Raw genomic sequence first — 26012 nt, 5'->3', positions numbered from 1 at the left:
CTGAGGTGGTTCAGTATAATAATGACCCACCAAGCACTGAGGTGGTTCAGTATAATAATTACCCACCAAGCACTGAGGTGGTTCAGTATAATAATTACCCACCAAGCACTGAGGTGGTTCAGTATAATAATAACCCACCAAGCACTGAGGTGGTTCAGTATAATAATAACCCACCAAGCACTGAGGTGGTTCAGTATAATAATAACCCACCAAGCACTGAGGTGGTTCAGTATAATAATTACCCACCAAGCACTGAGGTGGTTCAGTATAATAATTACCCACCAAGCACTGAGGTGGTTCAGTATAATAATTACCCACCAAGCACTGAGGTGGTTCAGTATAATAATTACCCACCAAGCACTGAGGTGGTTCAGTATAATAATTACCCACCAAGCACTGAGGTGGTTCAGTGTAATAATGACCCACCAAGCACTGAGGTGGTTCAGTATAATAATTACCCACCAAGCACTGAGGTGGTTCAGTATAATAATGACCCACCAAGCACTGAGGTGGTTCAGTATAATAATGACCCACCAAGCACTGAGGTGGTTCAGTGTAATAATGACCCACCAAGCACTGAGGTGGTTCAGTATAATAATGACCCACCAAGCACTGAGGTGGTTCAGTATAATAATTACCCACCAAGCACTGAGGTGGTTCAGTATAATAATTACCCACCAAGCACTGAGGTGGTTCAGTATAATAATGACACACCATGCACTGAGGTGGTTCAGTATAATAATGACATACCAAGCGCTGGGTGGTTCAGTATAATAATTACCCATCAAGCACTGAGGTGGTTCAGTATAATAATGACACACCAAGCGCTGGGGTGGTTCAGTATAATAATTACCAGATCCCAGCTGCTGATGTTCCTCTGGTGGTACCCCTCCTCGTGACTCTGCCTGAAGGCTGCACTTCCACCTCGACCCCCCCAACCACTCTGAGCACCTCGACCCCCGCTAGCGGTACTGTGGTGACTATGATCATCATGACCATGGTCATTGTTGTGTCCATCTTGATCTCCATGTTCATGATCGTGTTCCTCTTTGTGGATTCCACCCAGTTGCAAGCTCTTCATAATACCTTCCAGCTCTACAGAGATGAATCAGAATGATATGACTGGTGGTAATGTATATAGCAGGCCATTGGGGAACAGCAGGGGCGAAACTTTGGCTTTAGAAGTGGGGGGGACATATTTTTTTGTATAACTTTTTTTTCTTCAGTCAGATTAACACTCAAAGGGCCTACCCGGCACCTCGGAGTCATCAGCATGGTCCTAAAGCACACTGTTGCCTCGTTTTGTATCACATTCCAATGATAAAACTGGGGGGAACATGTCCCCCCGTCCCCAGTGAAAGTTGCACCCCTGGGGAAAAGTAATATACATTCTCATTACCAGTGGTTTTCATGGGGTATTGTTAATAACATAGCCCTCTCAAGGGCAACATGCTAAATAAATGATGAATTATGTATGACACAACATGGATGAATGAGTAGGTTGAAGTACAGGCAGGAGGATGACATTACATGGCAGTGTAATAAAACTAAAACTAAAGAATAAGATCAAAATGATTCATACTAATAGGAATAGTCACTTGTTATGAGGTAATATGACAGTAATAACAACATTAAAGGGTTATCGTACGGTACCATGAATAGTGATGTTGTCAGAGCCGAAGCGGTTGAGTATGAAATCCAAAAAATACTCTTCTTCAGGTAGTGCTCTGGCTGTCAGGCAGTCACCTCGTAAAGCATGGTAAACTATGTATCCAAACACCACATCTGTGTTGTGAGGGTCACCATCACTAGTTGACGCGCTGCTCTCCTCTAAGATGTCTTGACCAGTGAGACAGTGCTAAATGACCATGATAACAAGACAGGACAGACTTACACTGTTGAATAGAAATACTTTGTTGAGATAAATGAACTATTTAGAAAACAGGTCAGTATATACAGTATTTTGCTATTCTTCATTATAAACTGGGTAGTTCTAGCCCTGGATTCCGATTGGCTAAAATGCATGGCATATGAGACAATATACCACAGGTATGGCGCAATCTCCTGGTTTACTGTTCTAATTTCGTTGGTAACCTGTTTATAACAGCAATAAGGCACCTCTGGGGATTTGCAGTATATGGCCAATATAACATGGCTAAGGGTTGTAGCCAGGCACTCTGCATTGTTCAAACTTTAACAGCCCTTAGCCGTGGTATACTGGCAATATACCACACCCCCTCGGGCCTTATTACTTAATTATTACACATCAGCTCCAACCTGGTCGTACTGCTGATCAGGCTTGTAGTGCTTCTCCATGTTTCGGAGCAGAGTCTCTATCCCACTGCTCTCCATGTCTCCGTGTCCATGCCCATCCCTGTGCCTGTGGTGGTCATGGCCTGTGATTTCCTGGATGAGCTGGTCCGTCTCATCCCCCCACCTCCCTGCCCTCACGGCAGAGCAGGCCTCGGTGGGAGAGCTGAGGTAGAGGTGGCATCCTGCCGCTACTCTGAAGAAGCCCTCGTTGTGAAGGAGACCACCAGTGCTGGTAAAGTTACCCACCAGCTGGTCTACTGACTGCACAGAGAGGCACTAGAAACGAGTTTCAGTGTTACATGTAGATTATTTATGTACTAAGGACAAATATAGGTCTAATTTATAAGAGAAAACATAAGGTCGTAAGGTCTTATTGTTTTGTCATTATGACCACTAGCTAAGGGAAAGGAGTTTTGCGTTGGTTTGACTTGGGTGACATTTTCTGATCTTTAAGAGCAGACTATACTCTGGGTTTTTTAGTCAGGACATACAGTGACTTTGCACAGTATCATAATGCAGATAATAGTCCGGATCTACCGCACATCCAAAACCAACTAGTGAATGTGCTGGAGGCAAAATGCAAAACTGGAGGAACAGGAAAAAGTCTCCACACATTTTCAGTCAGATGTAAATGTATTTTAGAAGAGGCTGAGCTTGATGCAGGTCGGACTGACTGAAAGAAATATGAAATAGAATTTCAGAAATGTAAGGAAAATAGAATGCCTGATCATTAAGATGCAATTTAAACAACCTGCACAGTGAAGGTTGATACAACCAAGACATTCAAATTAATTGGTGATGTAAAAGAAAAGCAATAATATAAAATATTATATTGGGTTTATGATCATTGTAATAGTCATATAGAAGGCTATGCTAATACTTGTAACCAAGCCATACGCCATTTAAGCCTAAGACATTTTTCTATAATATCTACTACCCTGTTTAAGTGTTGGTTTTATGTCATTGCAATAGTAAGAACATAAAGGTCGGGATAAATGTTGTTACAAAAATCGGGTACAAAACAATCGGCAATGCTGACGTCGTGTAATATCTCTCTGTGTAATAATAACACGAATCATTATTGTTTTTAATCTATAATACAGTAATAATAACAATATATATAATATATTTTTAAATATTATGGAGCAAGCTTGAACTTTAAAATTGCTCAGTGCTCAAGATATATGTATCAATAAAAATGTAAATAAACTCTGTCAGAGGCTGATAAAAAAAAATACGGATATATTTTAGCTATTGGTCTAACAAAGAACTGTGACTGTACGTACAGCGTAGTCTACAGTAGTGTAGCGCACGGCACAGCAACAGGTGCAGAATGGACCTCGACCTTTCCTAAAGCGCAAGCTGTAGCGAGTGTAGGAAAAAAAGTTACCTTTTCACACGACACACCAGGGCACTGCACACGCTTCTCTAACAGTTTGAAAACGGAGCGAACTGACATTTCATCCAGGTATTCCTCTCCTGGCGACACGAGCTCCACCACTTTGTCATATACATCCACAGGTGAATACCACGCATAGCTGAATAGGTTAATACTCAGACATAGGAGAATAACGGGGAAATACTTATATGTAGTTTCCATTGTTCTACCTATAAAGATAAAATACTCTATAAAAAATCATCCAAAATAAAGTGCTAAAACAGTGAGTTTAGTCGATGAGTTGTTTCCCGAGTGGCGCAGATCATTCCACACGCGGTTTTTAAGTTCATCATACAGGTCTCTATAATTACGAAGTTAGAGATTTCATCGACCTGTAAGCTTGCCTTTGATTGGTCCAGAGGCGAGATGTGTTTCTCTACCAGGCCATAAATAAGTGACCATTGCAGTTCACCTGAATGAGGGTTACATGTCCAAATCACCTGTCTTCATTGTAAACTGACCTAAACTGAAATAATGGCAAGTTAGTTTTTTAAATGTCAGTACAATATGTTGCTAAGAACACAGGCAAAGTATGTGTGCCACGTGACACACTTACACCCTCACCCTAGCTGTTGTTATCTAAATATCAAATAATTGTACAATGAAGTACCTTACTGAGAATATTTACATTTAAAATGGTCAAAAATAAACCAAAATAGCTTCTTAGCAAAGGGCAATTTCTCAAGCAAGAATTTTGCTTGGACTGTCTGAATGGTCTAAGTGGGGAGGGGAAAACGCTGCTGTTATTTGCAGAGAGGTTACTGCCTGGTGATGTCTCCATGGAAGGCCAAAACTCCATCCTACCAAAACAGGCTGAAATTACAGGTGGTCTTTTCAAACAGCTCTTAAACTAAAAGGGCATAATCCTAATTTTCACAATTTCCCAGTATTATTCCAACCCCATAGTGTGGAAATATATCAAACACAGGGAAATCTCATGTTTTACTGCCCTGGGCCTTTAACACTTCCCTTTACTGACAACAGGTTGTGTATTAGGAAAATTGACAACATGATGTAACGAGACAATGTATTACGGACAGCGTGGAAGGTGGCTGGTGGAACTTTTGTCAAAACAAATAATTCACATACTGTCATTTCTACAGAACTTTTTCTGTTCAAAAAAATAAAGAGCCAACATATAGTTGAGGAAATGTATTGATGAGTAAATTCAGAGGCCCCATTCTTTACGTGGAGTAAAAACACTTTCCATGGACAACATTCAAAATGTTGCATTGACCGTGTGCCTGGATGATTGAGTCCCATAGTTTTTCCTGGCAATGACTAAGATAAACTTTCTCTCAGCAAACCAAGAAGGTAAGATGTACCAATGCATACACAACCGTCAGTATAATCTAGAAGCCATATGTTGCCATGTTAACTAATTCACAAAGTGTTCATGTGAATTACCAATGAGGACATATAGGTGTTCATCTACTTGACCAATGTTGCGTTACATGTTGTGTAAGTACAACGAGCAGGAGTAAAATGTATGTTTGGCAAGGTGTTGTCTGAGCACGATCCTTCCATCACAATGTAAATGAAATACTGGAGTAAAATACTTTCCATGGACATCCATCCTTTGTATTGACCGTGTGGCTGGATAAATGGGTCCAGTATTTAGGGAAAATAGTTTTTCCTTACCATGACGAAGATAAACTCCTGGCCCTCAAAATGGTTAGTGGACTGCCATTACTGTAACACCTGCTACACACCTGTTGTCACAAGTGCATCTCAAGCTATGGGGGGGGGAAGTTTCCCCTTGGTACAGATCTGTGATCAGCTTTCCCTCCCCCAATCCTAACCATTATTGTGGAAAATTGAAAACTGACCCAAGATCAGTGTCTAGGGGCGACCACCCTACAATGCATCATCACAACAGAGACTGGGCCAGGTGAGACTGGTCTAACACATCCTTGTGTCATTGTCAACAGGATATGAGGAGGAGATCCCCTGTCTAAGTCAAACACGAAGCTGTTTGAAGGGTCTTCGGATGTAAGTGTGAGTATGAATATCCAATGAGGTACCCAAAGTAGACCTTCAGTGGTTTGCCACCTGTGTTACTTTGAACATATTTGGATGAAAGAAAGGCATGTGCAGAGTAGAAGAGCAGTGAGCGTGAAGCTGCTGTGTCGTGGGAGATTTTGTTCTGAAGGGCCTAGCAGGATTTCTGGATCTGTATAATGGGTTTGTGACGTGTCATAGCCTTGAACGAACGTGTGACATTACATTATCAAAGGAACAGTCATCATGTGGTAATGATCTTATAAAAACAACATTATCATGGTCAATATTAACATTGTCATGGTCAATATTAACATTATTGATGTTATTATGGTCAATATTAACATTATCACAGTCAATATTTATGTTATCATGGTCAATATTGATGTTATTATGGTCAATATTAACATTATTATGCTCAATGTCAACATTAATATGGTCAATATTAACATTTTTATGGTCAATGTTAACATTATTATGGTCAATATTAACATTATTATGGTCAATGTTAACATTATAGTCAATGTTGATGTTATTATGGCAATATTAACATTATTGTTAATATTAAACATGATATTTGATTCATATTTTGCCACAACAAATCCCCATAAGCCTACATTCAAAATAATAATTGAATATATTTGATGTTTGGTTTCATAGACCACTCTCTCCATACAACAAGGTTGCCAGGGATAGGTAATTAGTTTAGCTTCCCATTCAGTGAATGCATGCTACCTGACAAAGTTCACAGTCGACAGAGACAATAAACCTTATCTTGAGTTACAGCTACACAACTTTAATCTCAAAAGGTCATCACTGATAGACTACAGTGCCTTCAGAAAGTATTCATAGTATCCCTTGACTTATTGCACAATTCAAAATGTAATAATTCATTTCTCATTCATCTACACACAATACCCCATAATAACAAAGTGAAAACATGCTTTTAGACATTTTAGCAAATGTATTGAAAATTAAATACCGTAATATCAAATTTACACACTGTAAATATTCCCACATCTGAGTCTATACTTTGTAGAATCACCTTTGGCAGTGATTACATCTGTGAGTCCTTCTGGCTAAATCTTTAAGAGCTTTCCATACCTGGATTGTTCAATATTTGCCCATTATTCTTCTCAAAATTCTTCAAGCTCTGTCAAATTGGTTGTTGATCATTGCTTGATAACCATTTTCAGGTCTTGCCATAGATTCAAGTCAAAACTGTAACTCAGCCACTTAGGAACATTCACTGTCTTCTTGGTAAGCTACTCCAGTGTAGATTTGGCCTTGTATTTTAGGTTATTGTCCCGCTGAAAGGTGAATTCATCTCCCAATTTCTGTTGGAAAGCAGACTGAACCAGGTTTTAACCCTAACCCTAACCCTTTTCCATTCATTTTATTATTATCCTGTAAAACCCACCAGTCCTTAATGATTACAAGCATACCCATGACATGATGCAGACACTACTATGCTTAAAAATATGGAGAGTGGTACTCAGTAATGTGTTGTATTGGATTTGCCCCAAACATAACACATTGTATTCAGGACAAAAAGTGTTCCTTTGCCACATTTTTTGCAGTTTTACTTTAGTGTCTTGTTGCAAACAGGATGCATGTTTTATTTAATATTTGTGTTCTGTACAGACTTCCTTATTTTCACTGTCAATTAGATTAGTATTGTGGAGTAACTACAATGTTGTTGATCCATCAGTTCTCCTATTACAGCCACTAAACTATGTAACTATTTTAAAGTTACCATTGGCCTCATGGTGAAATCCCTGAGTGGTGTCCTTCCTCTCTGGCAAATGAGTTAGGAAGGACACCTGTATATCTTTGTAGTGACGGTGTATTGATACACTACCCAAAGTGTAATTAGTAACTTCACCAGGCTCAACCGGGTTGGTCAGTCTGATTTTTTTTTACCCATCTACCAATAGGTGCCCTTCTTTGCGAGGCATTGGAAAACCTCCCTGTTCTTTGTGGTTGAATCAGTGTTTGAAATTCACTGCTCGACTGAGGGACCTTACAGATAATTGTATGTGTGGGGTACAGAGATGACGTAGTCATTCAAAAATCATGTTAAACACTATTATTGCACACAGAGTGAGTCCATGCAACTTATGTGACTGGTTAAACACATTTTTACTCCTGAACTTATTTAGGTTTGACATAACAAAGGGGTTGAATACTTATTGACTCAAGACATTTCGGCTTTCATTTGTAAAAATGTCTAAAAACACAATTTCACTTTTACATTATGGGGTATTGTGTGTTGGCTAGTGACAATTTAAAAAATATATTTTAATCAATTTTATATTCAGGCTGTAACACAACAAAATGTGGTAGAAGCCAAGGGGTGTGAATAATTTCTGAAGGCACCGTATTTCCCCAAATAATCAGATAAAAGACAAAAATATTTTTTTCTCTACCTACAGCATCTGATAAACAGATGTAGTCTATTGATTGTGTTATGTTCACATTATCTGTCCAGAAGTCTTCCTTCAAGACTGTTACAGACATGTTGGCAGAAACCTAAGTCAGCAGTAGCTATATTACAGTAATGTAGAGCTGTGGTTGTTCTGAACTGATAGTTAGACTGCACTGCAGTCATTTCATCAAGTAGACGTTACTCAGAATGTCCTCACTTTGTGGTCACCATCACCACTTAGACAGAGAAGTCATACTATCTGCTACTTAAAGTAAACTGACACTGCTCTCTGTGGAGTCAGTCAGCATTTTCACTCTGACCCTGAGAAGACAGACAAGGCCAACACACAGCCTCCATAACTGCAGCAACATCCGGGGTGCTTCAAGATACTTTAGAGCGCAAAATACATTTTCACAACTCTAAGTTGAAGAGTTCACAGTGTGACAAGGTTTAGGTCCAACATGGCATTATTCCATCTCATAACAGTTTCACACTTATCCTGTACCATTCTGCAGCAACAAAGGTGCAATACTGGAAATACTGTGTGACCCAGGCCCTGAGTTAATTATCAGTTTTATTTGACCTTGTTCCTTAAAAATGTGTTTATATTTCAGTTCAAAGATAATAAAACAGGTTATCAACATAAACATTTAAAAAATGTTATTTAACTAGGCAAGTCAGTTAAGAACAAATTCTTATTTTCAATGACGGCCTGGGGGGGGGGGGGTTTAACTGCCTGTTCAGGGGCAGAACGACAGATTTGTACCTTGTCAGCTCGGGGGATTTGAACTGGCAACCTTTCGGTTACTAGTCCAACACTCCAACCACAAGGCTATCCTGCCGCCCCAACATTGACCGGCTTAGTCAAATAAATTGCTGGCGCAGACGCTTCAAAATCGAATAAGTGTAATCTTGAATACATATTAACTAAAGAGTAATCTTGAATATATAAATCATTGTTTATACAATGGGAGAGTCACATTTGTAGGTTCATATTTGAACTTCCTCATTCCAGCCATCCATTTCCTTAACCCTGTGAGACCCAAGCGAGGAATTAATGTTACTACCCTTCAGAAATACTTGTATTAGGCCTCTGATTATGACAATCATCTGTTTTTTCTTCTCAAATGTGTAGTACAATTTTCTGGAAACGTTGCAAAAATGCAACATTGTGCTTCAATGGTAGGAAACATTTGTGGAAAGAAAACTGAAATGTTATGGAAATCACATCAAAATGTATCAAAATAATTGACATGTGATGGGACATATGTTCTCGTGGTATATACAGTATATCACAAAAGTGAGTACACCCCTCACATTTTTGTAAATATTTGAGTATATCTTTTCATGTGACAACACTGAAGAAATTACACTTTGCTACAATGTAAAGTAGTGAGTGTACAGCTTGTATTACAGAGTAAATTTGCTGTCCCCTCAAAATAACTCAACACACAGCCATTAATGTCTAAACCACTAGCAACAAAAGTGAGTACACCCCAAAGTGAAAATGTCCAAATTGGGCCCAAAGTGTCAATATTTTGTGTGGCCACCATCATTTTCCACTGCAATGCAGTGCCCTAGACCAGGGGCTGAGGGGTGGGATTAAAGAGCTGAGGTCTATGGGGATAGTTGTGATAGGCTGAGAGTGGTTGAGGGGTGGGATTACAGAGCTGAGGTCTATGGTGATAGTTGTGATGGGCTGAGAGTGGTTGGGGTGGGATTACAGAGCTGAGGTCTATGGTGATAGTTGTGATGGGCTGAGAGGGGCTATCATCATAGACCTCAGCTCTGTAATCCCACCCCTCAGCCACTCTCAGCCCATCCCACCTATCACCATAGACCCCCTTCGTTTGGTTTCCATGTGCCATATATTTTTCAGTTTTAAGGGTACTTCTTTAAGTTTAGTATTAGATCAAGGCATTAGCTCCACTTACAGCCAGTAAAAAACATCACAGAATCCTATGAGAAACAAACCTTGCATTTCATCAACAACCTCCTCATCCTCTCCATCCTTCTCTTCCTGGAACTTCTTGCTCAGGTCCAGGTCTCTCCTCTTGTCAAAGTAATCCCCCAGAAGCCCTTGCTGCTTCAGGCTTCGCCGCTCGTCCGTGCAGAGAGTGCAGCTCTTGTATGCGACACTGCAGAGCGGCATACAGTGTGACCTTATCAAAAACACTACGCAAAAAGAGTAATAAACACATCATCCAAAAGATGCACAGTTGCATAAACTGATCTAGAAATATCAATGTATTTAAACATACTCCAAGCACCATCGGGTTAACAGCTACAATAACAGGCCTATCCGGCCATGTAACTCTGGTAACCAGGAGCCTCTTCAGTAACTTTTAGATGCTCCTCTATGATACACTTTGGTGCTATATTTGTGTAGCCTAGTGCTGGTTAGAATTCTTAATAGTGGTATATAGTGCAGGCTTTGAGTTGATACAGCTTGGTGCTCTCCTGGGCCACCACTCTGCCATGCAGGAACTCACACACTCGGTCCATCTCAACCGGGGTCAAGTCACCGTAGGAACGAAAATAGAAGGACAGGTTGGACAACTCCACCAAGACTCCTGGAAGACAGGATATACCCTATGAAGGACAGGTTGGACAACTCCACCAAGACTCCTGGAAGACAGGATATACCCTATGAAGGACAGGTTGGACAACTCCACCAAGACTCCTGGAAGACAGGATATGAAGGACAGGTTGGACAACTCCACCAAGACTCCTGGAAGACAGGATATACCCTATGAAGGACAGGTTGGACAACTCCACCAAGACTCCTGGAAGACACCCTATGACAGGTTGGAAGACAAGACTATGGAAGAAGGACATATACCCTATGAAGGACAGGTTGGACAACTCCACCAAGACTCCTGGAAGACAGGATATGAAGGACAGGTTGGACAACTCCACCAAGACTCCTGGAAGACAGGATATGAAGGACAGGTTTGACAACTCCACCAAGACTCCTGGAAGACAGGATATACCATATGAAGGACAGGTTGGACAACTCCACCAAGACTCCTGGAAGACAGGATATACCCTATGAAGGACAGGTTGGACAACTCCACAAGACAGGATATATATGATACGGAGATAGACGTATAATTATTTATCTTGAATGGATTTTTATCAAAACGTAACACTCATTCAGGCAGAATGTGACTCACTATGGTTTAGTAACACACATTGTAATAACCAGTGCACACAATTGTGTGTGATACACATTTTTGACTATGCTCCACTGTAAATGGCATTTTTTCAACTATAGAAAACACACACTCACACTCTCTCACACACTCACACACACACACACACACACACACACACACACACACACACACACACACACACACACACACACACACACACACACACACACACACACACACACACACACACACACACACACACACCTGTTTGTGGCCCATTGTAGTTGTCTGAGACCGCTCTTCACCAGACCCAGCTGCCAGCCCATAGTGTCTGCCACCTCCACCACGTCAAAGTCCAGCGAATCACAAGCCTCCACTCGCTCCCCTGCCATCCATTTCCGGGCCAACACCACGGCAACATGTGGACAGCTGCCAATCAGACGTCACACACCCATCATCAACACCCCTCACCATAAACATTACTTATCTACAGCAAAGCGGTTTAAGCACCTGGTGAACATTAGTAATCTATTGCCTGAACATGAAAATAACAAACCACATGACAAACGTACCTGACTTTACTTGACCACAAAAATGTCACATGAGCAAATAATACACACCTACATACTAAACACAAACACAACCTATCCAACACGACTTTGTTTCTTACAGGTAAACAGTCGACTGTAACAGACTGGCCAGGTGTTCAGAGTGAGTTTGCAGTACTTGTCGAGGTTCTGCAAACTGAAAATGCACACAGTTTAAAAATAAATATATACGGTGTGACCTAATGAATGAACATGAGCCGGGTGTTGTGATGTTGCCCTACATCTTGGTGAGTTTGCAGAGCTGACCATCTTACAGACGGAGAGGGTGGGGTGGAGCAGCTCTACCCACTGCTGACGGTGCAGCTCCAGGTAGCACAGCAGAGTCTCCAAACCTGACAGACACACAGAGACAGAGGGGACAGTCTTTGACTTACAATGACTTACAAGTTACATTGTTACTCTGATGTCTGAAGGGCACTGGTCTTGACAGAAAAAGATACATTAAACTGGGATTTCATTCTAATTACATATTTACTGTTTTCTGATCCTTGAATCAATTATCTGAGTGACACAATTGGCCGTTTTATTGAATTAAACAACAGACAAGACATTTCACCTGTCCTGTGTTAGTTATAGTGAGGTAGTTCCTCAGTGATGTCCAGGGCTTCCACAGTGTCCTGCATAGGGATGGCCCTCTCATCACCTCCCCCTGGCCCCTCCTCCTCTTCCTGTTCGCCATCCCCTCTCCGGGGAAGTGGAACACTCAACTCTGGTGGTTGTTTCTGCTTCCCCTCTGACGGTTGAAGAGTTGGTACATCCTTGTCCTCAGTAGGGACTTTGGCCTGTTCCAACTGCTCAAAGGGGGTGTTTTGACTAGTCTCCTTTGTTTGTTCTGGTGCTGCAGCAGAGGTCTCATCACAGGCGTCCATCAGTTCCATCATCTGGGAGTCGTCAACCTCCTCCAGAGCCTAAGACAGCGTGAAAGAAATGAGAACAACTCCTCAAAAATATATGCTTGGTTTATGTCCTACACAGAGACAAATTACATTACAATGAAGGAATTCTATTTAATTCTATGGTGCAATAAAACTTGTTAAAATAAACATTTTGACATGAATTCTAAATCAAGTTTTGCTTTTTTTTATGTCTTAAAGATCCAATGCAGCCCTTTTACTTTTAATATCTAATCATTTATGGCGATCAATTAAGTACCTTGCTGTGAATGCAATTTCTCAAGGAAGAATTTAGCTAGTCTGAGTGGGTAGGGAAAAACAGAAAATGAGCTCTTGGCAGAGAGGTTTGGAACTCTCTTATTGGTCGGTTAACTAATTTGGTGATGTCATCTGGCAGGCCAAAACTCCATCCCACCAAAACAGGCTGAAATTGCAGGTGTTTTTTCCCAAACAGCTCTTATACTAAAAAGGGCTTTATCATCACAATTTCACAGACGTATTCCAACCTCATAGTGTGGAAATATATATAAAACACAGGCGGCAAAATTAAATAAATAAATCAGGTTTCAGTGGACCTTTAATTAGGGTTAATATAATGAGTGTAGATGGAGAGAATGAGGAAAGAATACATAAGTATGTCAACATTACCCTGGCTAGATCCTGCTACTTCTGGTAGACCTGGCTGCACTTGCAATGAGGAAACACCTTCTGCACCAGCTTCTTCACTGTGTAGTAGTCCACCGTATCTGCATAGATGTGCCTCCGCAACTGGTCCTTCTGTAGCTCAGTTGGTAGAGCATGGCGCTTGTAACGCCAGGGTAGTGGGTTCGATTCCCGGGACCACCCATACGTAGAATTTATGCACACATGACTGTAAGTCGCTTTGGATAAAAGCGTCTGCTAAATGGCATATATTATTATTATCATGCAGGTCCCCTCCCTACAACCACAGCAGACAAGAATAGGATTACAGTGATGTTGAATAAAAGTGTAAAATATTGTACATTCAACCAAAAAAATATGAGAGAGAGAGAGAGCTGGAGAGCTAGAGAGAGAAAAATAACAATCTTGAGAAACCTCACCTCAGGATCCAGGAAGAGATGACAGTGGGCCGGTACTCCGTCTCTCCCTGCCCTCCCGATCTCCTGCACGTAGCTCTCAAAGCTCTTGGGCATGTCGTAGTGCACGATGCCGCGCACGTCCGACTTATCCAGGCCCATGCTGAAGGCTACCGTGGCAACCACCATGCGCAGTTCTTCACACATGAAGCTGTTCTGGACACGACGGCGTTCGGATGACGACATGCTGGCGTGGTAGGACTCAGCCATCCACTTCAGAGGCTTACGGATCTTCTTCCTGGCTGAGAAAACACAGCAGAGAGAGGTCAGGGCCCGTATTCAACAAAGTGTCTCATAGTACAAGTGCTTCAAAACTCCTAATCTCCTATTGTCATCAAACCAAACGCAAATAGATAGGTACCCAAAGCTTTCTTCTTCTTCCCTATAGGGTTGCCAGCCAGGAGGAAGATGACAACAGCACCCCCTGGAGGCAGGTCCTGAGCAGGGCAGATACACGGGTCGCCTAATCTCTCCTGGTGCAGTAGAAGATGACGGACTCCAGAGACCCGAACCTCTCTCCCTTCAGCAGAGACACCAGGGCCTGGACAGGGGAAAGGCACACGCAGCATCAAACCTGGGTTCAAATACTCAGGGCACTATGCTGACATTATTTTTTACATTTTTTTAAGTTGAAAAATGTAAGAGCACACAAAGACATTTAGGAGCAAAATGAAAGTATTTGAGGAAGAGTGTTTTTATGATAAGAAATGACAAAAAGTTAATGGATAAAAGGTTTCTGGAGTGTTCCATGCTCAATCAAGCACAATGTATTCTCAAACATTTGAGTCACTTAGGTGAGACACATTTTCAGCTTCCTCTTTAAAAAGGTGAGAGGTTACCGTGGTATGGGGAACTGGCATGTCTTGGTGCTTTCAAGACAATTGGGAGCTCGGGAAAACCATGATGTCAGTGATCTTCAGGTCGTAAAGTCAGCACTCTAGAAAGATGCACAAGTTTCTGACAGAGTTCCAAGTCAGGAGTTCGCTTTATCCCCCCCGAGTTCCCAGTTGCCTTGAATGCACTGGAGTCGTCAAGTCGGAGATTTCCGAGTTTCCAATTGTTCTGAATGCAGCATCGGTCTGTGAGGGTTTTGACTAGAAAATATATCCATTCAAGACATGACCGTCTGTGAGAGGTGAGATTCTCCCATGTCTCTTTGCTAGCAGTTGAGCAAGCTCAAATGAACATAGAAAAACAACCTAGCGTGTGAATAACCAAGAAACACGGACAAAGTCACACTTTGTTGAATTTACCCGAAAGTCTACAAAATTTCTATGTCTGTGCGCTTCGAAAAATTCATCTTTCAGCAATTCACTCACTATTGCCGTGTGCAAGTTGGGATATATATTTGTATTTTATTTAACTAGGGAACACAGATAAGAACAAATTATTATTTACAATGACGGCCTACCAAAAGGCAACAGGCCACCTGCGGGGACGGGGGCTGGGATTAAAATAAACACAAATATAGGGCTAAACACAAATCACGACAAGAGAGACACCACAACACTACAGAGAGAGACCTAAGACATATATGGGACTCCACATAGTTCTTTATGTGATTAGCGACCAGTTATGAAACAAAATGGCAGAAATACTTTTAAAATAGCTACAGCAGCATTTACTTTTTTGATATAAATCACAACTCACCATGTGCTCATACCTTTTCATCCATTTCCAGGCGCAAGTGCAACGATCCTGATACTATGGGTGTGTTCGTAAATTCACTCTGGAGTGCCAGAGTGTGCTCTGGGCGTTCGTAAATTCACTCTGGAGTGCCAGAGTGTGCTCTGGGCGTTCGTAAATTCACTCTGGGGTGCCAGAGTGTGCTCTAAATTCACTCTGGAGTGCCAGAGTGTGCTCTGGGCGTTCGTAAATTCACTCTGGGGTGCCAGAGTGTGCTCTGGGCGTTCGTAAATTCACTCTGGAGTGCCAGAGTGTGCTCTGGGCGTTCGTAAATTTAGAGCGTTGTCAGATTGTAAGTTCATAAATTCAGAGCGTTTCACTCTCAGGGGGGAAAACTGGATGCTCTGGCAGAGGAGTGGGGTTGATCCAAGCATTCTGACCTCAAGCACCCAAGCTAACTGGCTAAAGTTGGCTAGCTTGCTAGCTACTTCCAGACAAAAAAAAAATAACTCACCTCACTCTGACCATTTTAGCAGTGCTGGTGAGGCTGTTTTCATGTTATCCAGAGTGTTGGCGACTGAAACTGTGCTGCTGGAAATATTTTTTGCCGACCATATTCAACGGGTGTTGAGCGTTAGTAAATTCATCAGTTATTCTGCGCTCTGGTACACTCAGAAGAGAGTGCTCTGAAATCGGAGTAGACGGTGAATTTACGAACGCACCCTATTAGTTCTTTCAAATAGTTTAGCTCTGCTTGATTGGGCTTGCCTGGCCTAAGGAACGGATGAGCGATGACATAGTCCCAAATTGAAAACTCCTTCCAAGCAGACTCAATGAAATGATCAAAGTCTTTGGAAGAAAACACATATTTGCATCCTGGCCTACACAGCATACACACTCACAACTGTTGCAGATATACGGTCTCAACCTTTAAGTCTTTATTGAAGACTCATCTCTTCAGTAGGTCCTATGATTGAGTGTAGTCTGGCCCAGGAGTGTGAAGGTGAACGGAAAGGCACTGGAGCAACGAACTGCCCTTGCTGTCTCTGCCAGGCCGGTTCCCCTCTTTCCACTGGGATTCTCTGCCTCTAACCATATTACAGGGGCTGAGTCACTGGCTTACTGGTGTTCTTCCATGCCGTCCCTAGGAGGGGTGCGTCACTTGAGTCACTGGGTTTTTGTACAGCACTTTGTGACATCAGCTGATGTAAGAAGGGCTTTATAAATACATTTGATTGATAGAACAGATACTCAAATTCAACAATACATTTCTGATGTAAAATTGTGAATGATGTCAGATCTATCTACTACGTTCTGAACATTCAGAATGTTTCACTACACTAAACACCTCAACTAAGGGTGTGCAGAGTAGTCAGACAAAATGAGTATCGTAACAGATATGGGACATTTTATGGATACAAGTATTTTTTGTAATTATCCATAATCCAAGTATGTTTCTCATGTCAGTCAGTCACAGTTTCTAAACTATACGTTCTGTCCTTGAGTCAGTCGGGCCTCCCGAGTGGCGCAGCGGTCTAAGGCACTGCATCGCAGTGCAATAGGCGTCACCCGGGTTCGATCCCAGGCTGTGTCGCAGCCGGCCACAACCAGGAGACCCATGAGGTGGTGCACAATTGGCCCAGCGTCATCCGGGTTAGGGGAGGGTTTGGCCGGCCGGGAAGTCCTTGTCCCATCGCACTCTAGAGACTCCTTGTGGTGGGCCGGGGCGCATGCACTCTGACACGGTCGCCAGTTGTACGGCGTTTCCTCCAACACATTGGTGCGGCTGGGTTCCTGGTTAAGCGGGCATTGTGTCAAGAAGCAGTGTGGCTTGGCAGGGCCATGTTTCGGAGGATTCGCGGCTCTCGACCTTTGTCTCTCCTGAGTCCGTACGGGAGTTGCAGCAATGGGACAAGACTGTAACTACCAATTTAATATCATGAAAAAAGGGGGTAAAAATGACAAAAACAGAGCCAGTCATGTGCGTGCTAGTTTGCCTGTCGGTAAAGAGAAGGGCGGGCTGTACATTGATCCTGCTGCTCTGATTGGATAGAGTGAATCTGTATTTCCCCGTTCACTCACTTCATAATTTGACATGATCATGAGAAAGACCCCACTGAATGATTTAGAAAATTAAGAATCATGTTTCTGGTCTGATCATTTAGATTGCTGCTGCCACCCACTATGATTAATCACACCGTAAGGGCGGTTTGCTATCAATATATCAATGAGCATAATATCTAACAAGTAGGGCAAGGTTAGGGGAAAAATATGAAACATTGGCAAGCATTCTGACTAAGTAACAGCAAACTTGGCTGCCCGCTGGAAGTTGAGGACAGACACACACCCCTCCGCTCGCTGATACTAATCTGCAGCTTTTTTTTGCAGTGAGAATGTACAGTGAGGTATTTTGCCAACATCTATTTAGGAATATTAAAACACTATTTTTTTCCAATTACAAGTATCATTTGATCTGCCTATCAACTGTCAATTTATGGATACGATTACGAGTATTTGCATGTCAACACACCCCTAACCTCAATCGTGTGTGTGTGTGTGTGTGTGTGTGTGTGTGTGTGTGTGTGTGTGTACGTTGCTATCCTACCTAGTCCTTGTCTCGGTCCATGGAGACAGACAGCTGCAGGTTGTCAGGCACGGAGGCCGAGCGGACAGCGATACCGTCCTGGTCAGTGATGTCCAGGTGTTGAGCGATGTCCAGGGCTGTGGACAGGGTGGCGGTGGCAGTCAGACCCAGCAGGCAACGCACGCCCAGAGGGTCCCTTAACACCTAGGAGATGGAACAGAGGTGGTTCAGTTAAAAACCTACCTGAGACCTGAAGACTGGCGTTAGCTCCTTGAGCTACAATAATGCCTAGGCTTTAGCTCAGCAGGCTAATATCGTCTAGCGGTGTGTAGATGACCTGGACGGTCCCTCAACACCTAGGAGACTGAACATACACTAAGAGGGCACTTTAACACTGAGGGGAAGAATGGCATTTACTGTATGTGTGTAACCATGTACAGCTATAATGGTAAGAGACATGCTCCTAATTTAGGAAAGGACTTAAAAAACATTGACTTATTATATTCATTTTAAATGAGTTAATAAATGTTTTATACACAAAGAGGCCATTGGCGGTTCTATATATGACAGAAGAGATGACATATAATTTGCACCTACCAAAAATCTTTGGTTTTGCTTGTTTTGTGAGTTGAGAGTGGATTTAGAGATTCCTGAGTGAGTTACAATGGTTCATTTGCAGACATGGAAACTAAGTGGAAAGAACAGAGCTTCTGCTCTTCTCTGATCTGACACTTACTTGACAGTTGCTGTTTACCATATATTGGGTGGTCAATGACCAGATCTCACCTTGCAGAGACGCAGGTAGCAGGGCCTGAAGTTGTGGGACCACTCTGAGACACAGTGGGCCTCGTCAATACAGGCAAAGGCCACCCGGGGGAGCTGGTCAGCTGAGGGCAGACAGCCAAAGCCAGAGTGACCTCCACCTACCAACGCCTCAGGGGACAGGAGCAGGAAATGGACCTCACCTGCCTTAACCTGGAGGGAACACACAGACAGAGATACCCAAAGCATATACAATCAAATCAGGAAACTTTATTGTCATGAAAATCACCACCAACATCAATGCAAACATGACTGACACCATTGTAGTAGCAGCTTCATGGCATCATACAGACAGATGACACAGACAGATCACACAGACAGATCACACAGACAGGTTATACATGAGCAAAAAGCCATCAGATCAACGTGATCAACAGCTCAGTTGGTATGGTAGAGCAAGATTAACTAAATTGGTTTGGATAAAAGCGTGTGGCATATTTAACTCAGTTCAAGTCTGAAATATATAAATGTTATGCAAAAATAGAGAGGAAGTCGATGTTTAGGACTAGATAGAGCGTAGTTTAACTCTGCAGATTGTAATCGGATGTCAGAACCTTTTCAATGGTTGCCTCCCACTGTTTTTTTTAGACATATTGGAGGGAATAGCAGCTGCTTTCAGTTTGAATGGGAGTCCAGATAGCTAAGGAGACAAAATAATTTACTGTCAGTATTTCATCCAATGACCTTTATTGAGACATTCCCAAGACAGAGTCCGTATCAATAATGTGTTGTATAACTAGGGGACAGATATGTTACCTGATCGTCCATAGGAGATACCAGTGGTGATACCACAAGAGTGATACTGTTGGACCTCTGGGCATAGAGGTAGGCAGGCAGCTGGTAGCACAGAGACTTCCCCATGCCTGTGGAGAGCACCACTAGAGTGGACAGACCTGGAGGGACACACACACAAAGTGAACATCATGCTTGTAACAATCACAAATCTGTATGTGAGGAAGCGACCACTTGTTCGATCTCGACAATATCAATTTACCGAGGTAGTAAATTAAGTACTGTATAATTCTGTTCACTGTGTTTTACCCTCTACCTGCATACCTGATAGAATTCTCATGATGGCCTGTTCCTGCCCTGGTCTGAAAGACTTGTACCCAAACTCTTTGAGTGCTTCAGAAACTTCAGAACGCACCACTGCAGAAATAAAGTAAGAAAATAGGTATATAAACCCTACTGTACTAGTTATTTGATTCGCTGAATCAATCAACTAAATCAAATGTATTTTATAAAGCTCTTTTTACATAAGCAGTTGTGCTTTACAGATTTAATTGAATAATTGTATTTACAACAAAAAAACTGGGTACCTTGCACTTTTCCGTCCTCCCCTAGGGGGTAAAGGAGCTGCATGGGGGGGGGGGCGTTTGTAGTCTGGCCTGATCACATTCAACAAGACCTCATTACCATCCTCCTGCTGCTTCTCTCCCTGACACTCATTCTCCTCTTTAACACTGGGGGGTGCCACTGTGTAACAGAGACAGACAGGTTACGGCCCAAATGTTACCCTATTCCCTTTATTTTACAATTATAAAAAGAACAGGGTGTACTACACAGGGAACAGGGTGTACTACACAGGGAACAGGGTGTACTATACAGGGAACAGGGTGTACTACACAGGGAACAGGGTGTACTACACAGGGAACAGGGTGTACTACACAGGGAACAGGGTGTACTACACAGGGAACAGGGTGTACTACACAGGGAACAGGGTGTACTACACAGGGAACAGGGTGTACTACACAGGGAACAGGGTGTACTACACAGGGAACAGGGTGTACTACACAGGGAACAGGGTGTACTATACAGGGAACAGGGTGTACTATACAGGGAACAGGGTGTACTATACAGGGAACAGGGTGTACTACACAGGGAACAGGGTGTACTACACAGGGAACAGGGTGTACTATACAGGGAACAGGGTGTACTATACAGGGAACAGGGTGTACTACACAGGGAACAGGGTGTACTACACAGGGAACAGGGTGTACTACACAGGGAACAGTGTGTACTATAAAGAGAATAGGGTGTAATATAAAGGGAATAGTGTTCACTATAAAGAGAATAGGGTGCACTATTAAGAAAATAGTGTGCACTGTAAAGGGAATAGGGTGTACTGTAAAGGGAATAGCCTGCACTATAAAGATAATAGACTGTACTATAAAGGGAATAGGGTGTCATTTGGGACGTATCCATCGTCAGAGGGACCTCACGTACAGAGCTGTAATGACCTAATTCCACCACTGGTCTAGGGGTCAGCTTTGGTGTCGAGTTTGTTATGACTGAGGTTTGTATTGGAGTCGGGAGAAACTGAGCCTAAATCAGTTGTTGTTATGGGCAGGGAACTGGGAGGAAGTAACCGGAGTGAGAGAATTGCAGGGGGGCAAGCATGAGCTCTTTGACCTTTTGGCATGCAGGTTAGTTTAGTAGCATGACATCATTGCTTTGCCAGACAGTGGAGGAGCTGTTATGCTCATCTAGTTTTAAACTGTAGGTCTGCCTGTTCCGTCTTGGTTTAGAGGGGCCTCTGTTTCTGCCTGCACAATCACTCCAACGTTTGCTGGACATCGTCTGTGTGTGGGGCTGCATTTCACTCTATGTGCTTCCCAAATGGCACCCTATTCCCTACATTGTGCACTACTTCTGACCAGAGCTCTATGGGTTTCCTGGTCACAAGTAGTGCACTATATAGGGAACAGGGTGCCATTTGGGACACATCGCGTGCTATGAAAATGAGTGTTGAGCGTTCCGTGGGGACCCTCCGTGATTGGTCTTACCAGTGACATTTTTCCCCCTTAAGTCCATGCTAGACACATCTTGCGGGCTCCGATGCCTTACAGTACAGACTGTATCCAGCTAAACTAAATAGCCGCTTGAGTTCGGAGTTGTGGTTTTATCTCCAGTTGGGATGTCTGGGGCCTGCGTTCAGACATGTGGAGAGTGGAGACGTATTACAGAGAGTGGAAAGATGGATGGTTTCCACTCTGTTGTGCTGGGTAGACACTGTGCCAGGGCCCGAGGCCTTCACCATAAAAGACTGCTTTTAACATCACAGGCACAGGACCAGCCCATTGTAACCCAAAGTGTGTGTGTGTTGTTTTTATTTATTTGTTGTGTTTCTACTAGTGAAACAGATGCTCTGGGCTACTGAAGGGAGTTAGACTTGGGTGAAATACTCACAGCTGACAGATACACTGTTAGAACCTCGCTTATCACCAACCTAATCAACTGGTTACTGAGTGTATGGGGAGGATTCTAATCAGTCACATTTCTACAAAGTTAGTGTCTATTTAGCTTATTGTAATGCTTCAAAGTATGTGTGTCCCAAATAGCACCCTATCCCCTTCACAGAGCCCTACTTTTGAGCAGGGCCACCCTATCCCCTTCACAGAGCCCTACTTTTGAACAGGGCCAATAGGGCTAAGGTCAAAAGTAGTGCACAATATAGTGAATAGGATGCCATTTGGTATGTACATTGGGAAAATGTTGATTGAGATTGAAGAGAGAATATGCCTCAACATTTTCACTAAAGTAAATCTCATCACCAGACAGGGTGACAATGACATACCCAGAGGCTCGGAACGCAGAGTTCCTGTTGCCCGGGCAACCTCCTCCAAGGTTGGCAGCTCAAAGGGCTCCTCCTCAACCGCAGACGCCTCATCAGCAGCAGCACTGTCTACTGGAGCTGCAACTGGAAACAGGAGGGGCACACAAAAGGTTAAATAGGGGTTATATAGCAGTCAATATATAACATTCACAGGGTACAGGGATGTATTCAATAGGGAGAAACTTACCAAATGTTGCAGACAGAAATGTCATGTAGAGAGCAAAAATTACTATTGTATAGGACAGAGAATCAGATCTGTTGAACAAAATACATTTCTATCTGAATAACCTGTAATGTTGCACCTGACCTTGTTCAACAGACCTCCGGTGCATCAAAGAAAACCGTTTAGTACAGTACTTTATATATCAACTTAAAGATGAGTAAAGATAAGCATGATGTGGTAAATGAGACTAGTTTCTGAAGAACCAATCAACTAAACTAGCTAATTTTGCTACCACGGCTCATAGTGAGTTGTTGGTGTGTAGCATTCTTCAGTGTATTTCCTGTGACCTCTCACCTCTGCCCTTGCAATTCATAGCCCAGTGTCCTGACCTCTCACCTCTGCCCTTGCAGTTCATAGCCCAGTGTTCTGTGTCCTCTCACCTCTGCCCTTGCAGTTCATAGCCCAGTGTCCTGACCTCTCACCTCTGCCCTTGCAGTTCATAGCCCAGTGTCCTGACCTCTCACCTCTGCCCTTGCAGTTCATAGCCCAGTGTCCTGTGACCTCTCACCTCTGCCCTCGCAGTTCACAGCCCAGTGTCCTATGCCTCCACACTTGAAGCAGCTGTCACCTGGACGTTTGAACCCTCCGAAGCTGCCTCTAAACCCTCCTCTGCTGAAGCCCCCTCTAAACCTTGAGTCTGGCCCTCCAAACCTCTCCCCCTTTAGCTGGAACTTATCCATGGTCAACTGAAACAGAGAGAAAACAGGACAAATGCTGCTATATGCTGATATCATATATACATACTGTCTTCCTAGGCAGGGACATTATGCTGTTGAACTAGTATGCTGTTCAACTGTGCTCAAAACAGAGAATCAATAACTATACTGTATGTATTTTGTAATGCTACTATTACTACTAAAGTGTTCTTACCTGCTTCCGTAGGCCAGCGCCCCTACATACGTATCCTTTGACGTGAGGCTTCTTTTTCAGGTTGATCTTCACAAAGTTACCGTCCGAGTTCTTGGTGGCTCTGGATAGATGAACGGAGCAACAGAAAAATCACATTAATACAAAACAATTACATTTGTAAAATTAAGGTCCAGTTATATGACAATTACAGTCAATGAGGAATATGTATTTAAAGGGGCTCTTGCAAGTGCATAGGTCAATTTGTAAATATAAATAATATTATTTGTTGAAATATATTAGTAGTCTAAGGGTAATATAGAGTATAACACACTTAGGTCTCATAGTGTTGCTCCCTTTGTTCCTGGCAGCGTTGATGTCTTCCTCATCCACCTCTCCTAGCAGGGTTCCCCTGTGGAACCCTTGGTTTCTGCTTCACCACTTCCTTCTCTGTGACATCACCATCCTCCTGATCGCTGACGTCTCCATCACCTGTCTTAGCCTTCTTCCTCGCTTGGGGGGCTTTTATCTGTCCTTCTCTTTTTTCACCACCCATTCCTCATTCTCCGTGCCTGCAGGGTTCTCTCCATCTGTGTCAGGATTCCTTTGTCTTTTTCCACCCCTTTTCTTTGTACCCTTCTTCTCCAATCCGAGCTCATCACCTTCGGCCTGCGGTGGCTGCGTTAACACTCTTGCCTCCTCCACATCCCCTCCTCCCCGGCCCTGTCTGGCCCTCACTCGAGATTTCTTGGCAGTGGTGGCGCCGACGGCGGTCTCTTCTATCGTACCGCCCTCTGCCTGTCCTTTGAGACCCGATCTGGTTTCTTCATCCTCTACTCCTCCAGAGCCAGACCCTAATGAGGAGCGTTGTCCAGCGGGCCACAGACTGGCTGGGTCTGTTGCAGACGTTACGCCACCACCAACCTGGGGCTGGTGCTCGTCAGGAGAAGGCAGATCCTGTGGCATGGTACTCTTGGAAGCACTCTTCCCCCAGGAGAGTTGTCCCTTCGTTCTGCCTGGAAGGTGTGACAAAGAAACTGGCGGCACGTCCTGCGATCTCTCCCTTGCCAGCACCTCCCCTTTTGGCGTGCGGCGAACTCATCGCCGCTTCCACGGCAAGAGACAAATTACCCACAACCGGCTACTCTGCGCCACCCACCTCATCAAATACAGAGGTCAGCCTCTTGGTGAAGGTCTGTCTGAGCTGCTGGGCCCTGCTGCCTGCCTGTCTGTATGATGAGGATACCCCGCTGCAGGAGACCATAGCTTGGAGGGCGTAAAGGCTGTTAGGGGCTCCTCCGGCAGCTGCTCTGGGTGTTCTGTCCCTGTCTGCATTGGAGAGGCCAGGGGGTCTTGACGTGTATTGGCTGGCTTTGGCAGAGGGGATAACAGGGTATGTCTGTCTGCCTGCAGCTCCAGCTGTAGGGTATGGCTGTCTGCCCGCAGCTCCAGCTGCAGGGTATGACTGTCTGCCCGCAGCTCCAGCTGCAGGGTAAGTCTGTCTGCCCGCAGCTCCAGGGTTTGTCTGTCTGCCCGCAGCTCCAGCTGTAGGGTATGACTGTCGGCCCGCAGCTCCAGGGTATGTCTGTCTGCCTGCAGCTCCAGCTGCAGGGTTTGTCTGTCTGCCCGCAGCTCCAGCTGTAGGGTATGTCTGTCTGAATGCAGCTCCAGGGTATGTCTGTCTGCCCGCAGCTCCAGCTGCAGGGTAAGTCTGTCTGCCCGCAGCTCCAGGGTTTGTCTGTCTGCCCACAGCTCCAGCTGTAGGGTATGACTGTCTGCCCGCAGCTCCAGGGTATGTCTGTCTGCCTGCAGCTCCAGCTGCAGGGTATGACTGTCTGCCCGCAGCTCCAGCTGTAGGGTATGTCTGTCTGAATGCAGCTCCAGGGTATGTCTGTCTGCCCGCAGCTCCAGCTGCAGGGTAAGTCTGTCTGCCCGCAGCTCCAGGGTTTGTCTGTCTGCCCACAGCTCCAGCTGTAGGGTATGACTGTCTGCCCGCAGCTCCAGGGTATGACTGTCTGCCCGCAGCTCCAGCTGTAGGGTATGTCTGTCTGAATGCAGCTCCAGGGTATGTCTGTCTGCCCGCAGCTCCAGCTGCAGGGTATGACTGTCTGCCCGCAGCTCCAGGGTTTGTCTGTCTGCCCACAGCTCCAGCTGTAGGGTATGACTGTCTGCCCGCAGCTCCAGGGTATGTCTGTCTGCCTGCAGCTCCAGCTGCAGGGTATGACTGTCTGCCCGCAGCTCCAGCTGTAGGGTATGTCTGTCTGAATGCAGCTCCAGGGTATGTCTGTCTGCCCGCAGCTCCAGCTGCAGGGTATGGGCTCTGGACATCTTTCCATGA

General features: G+C 43.9%; 1 protein-coding gene and 1 pseudogene across 7 annotated transcripts in view; both read right to left on the bottom strand.

Annotated features, from left to right (window-relative positions):
* The window catches only part of slc39a4 (solute carrier family 39 member 4), a 29450-nt gene extending 17170 nt beyond the window's left edge, over nt 1-12280 (bottom strand). The window contains exons 1-5 of one of the 7 annotated variants that reach the window (XM_046361690.1): nt 12168-12280; nt 12009-12082; nt 11603-11767; nt 10155-10318; nt 854-1095 (exon numbers count right to left, since the gene is read on the bottom strand). In XM_046361690.1, the coding sequence (XP_046217646.1) occupies nt 854-1095; nt 10155-10318; nt 11603-11730 (534 nt within the window). In that variant the 5' untranslated portion in view covers nt 11731-11767; nt 12009-12082; nt 12168-12280. Of the gene's footprint in view, nt 1-853; nt 1096-1251; nt 1302-1653; nt 1859-2277; nt 2590-3703; nt 6032-10154; nt 10356-11602; nt 11768-12008; nt 12083-12167 lie in introns of those variants that run through there. The other 6 variants (XM_046361691.1, XM_046361689.1, XM_046361688.1 and 3 more) reach the window with 6 other exon arrangements.
* Nucleotides 12281-12536: 256 nt separating this feature from the next.
* On the bottom strand, nt 12537-24640 carry LOC124044331 (annotated as a pseudogene).
* Nucleotides 24641-26012: the final 1372 nt, after the last annotated feature.

The sequence above is a fragment of the Oncorhynchus gorbuscha genome, linkage group LG09 (genome assembly GCF_021184085.1).
Source record: "Oncorhynchus gorbuscha isolate QuinsamMale2020 ecotype Even-year linkage group LG09, OgorEven_v1.0, whole genome shotgun sequence".
NCBI classification, from domain to species: domain Eukaryota; kingdom Metazoa; phylum Chordata; class Actinopteri; order Salmoniformes; family Salmonidae; genus Oncorhynchus; species Oncorhynchus gorbuscha.
The sequence above is the reverse complement of the archived record's forward strand: the minus strand, read 5'-3'. Positions and strand labels throughout refer to the sequence as shown.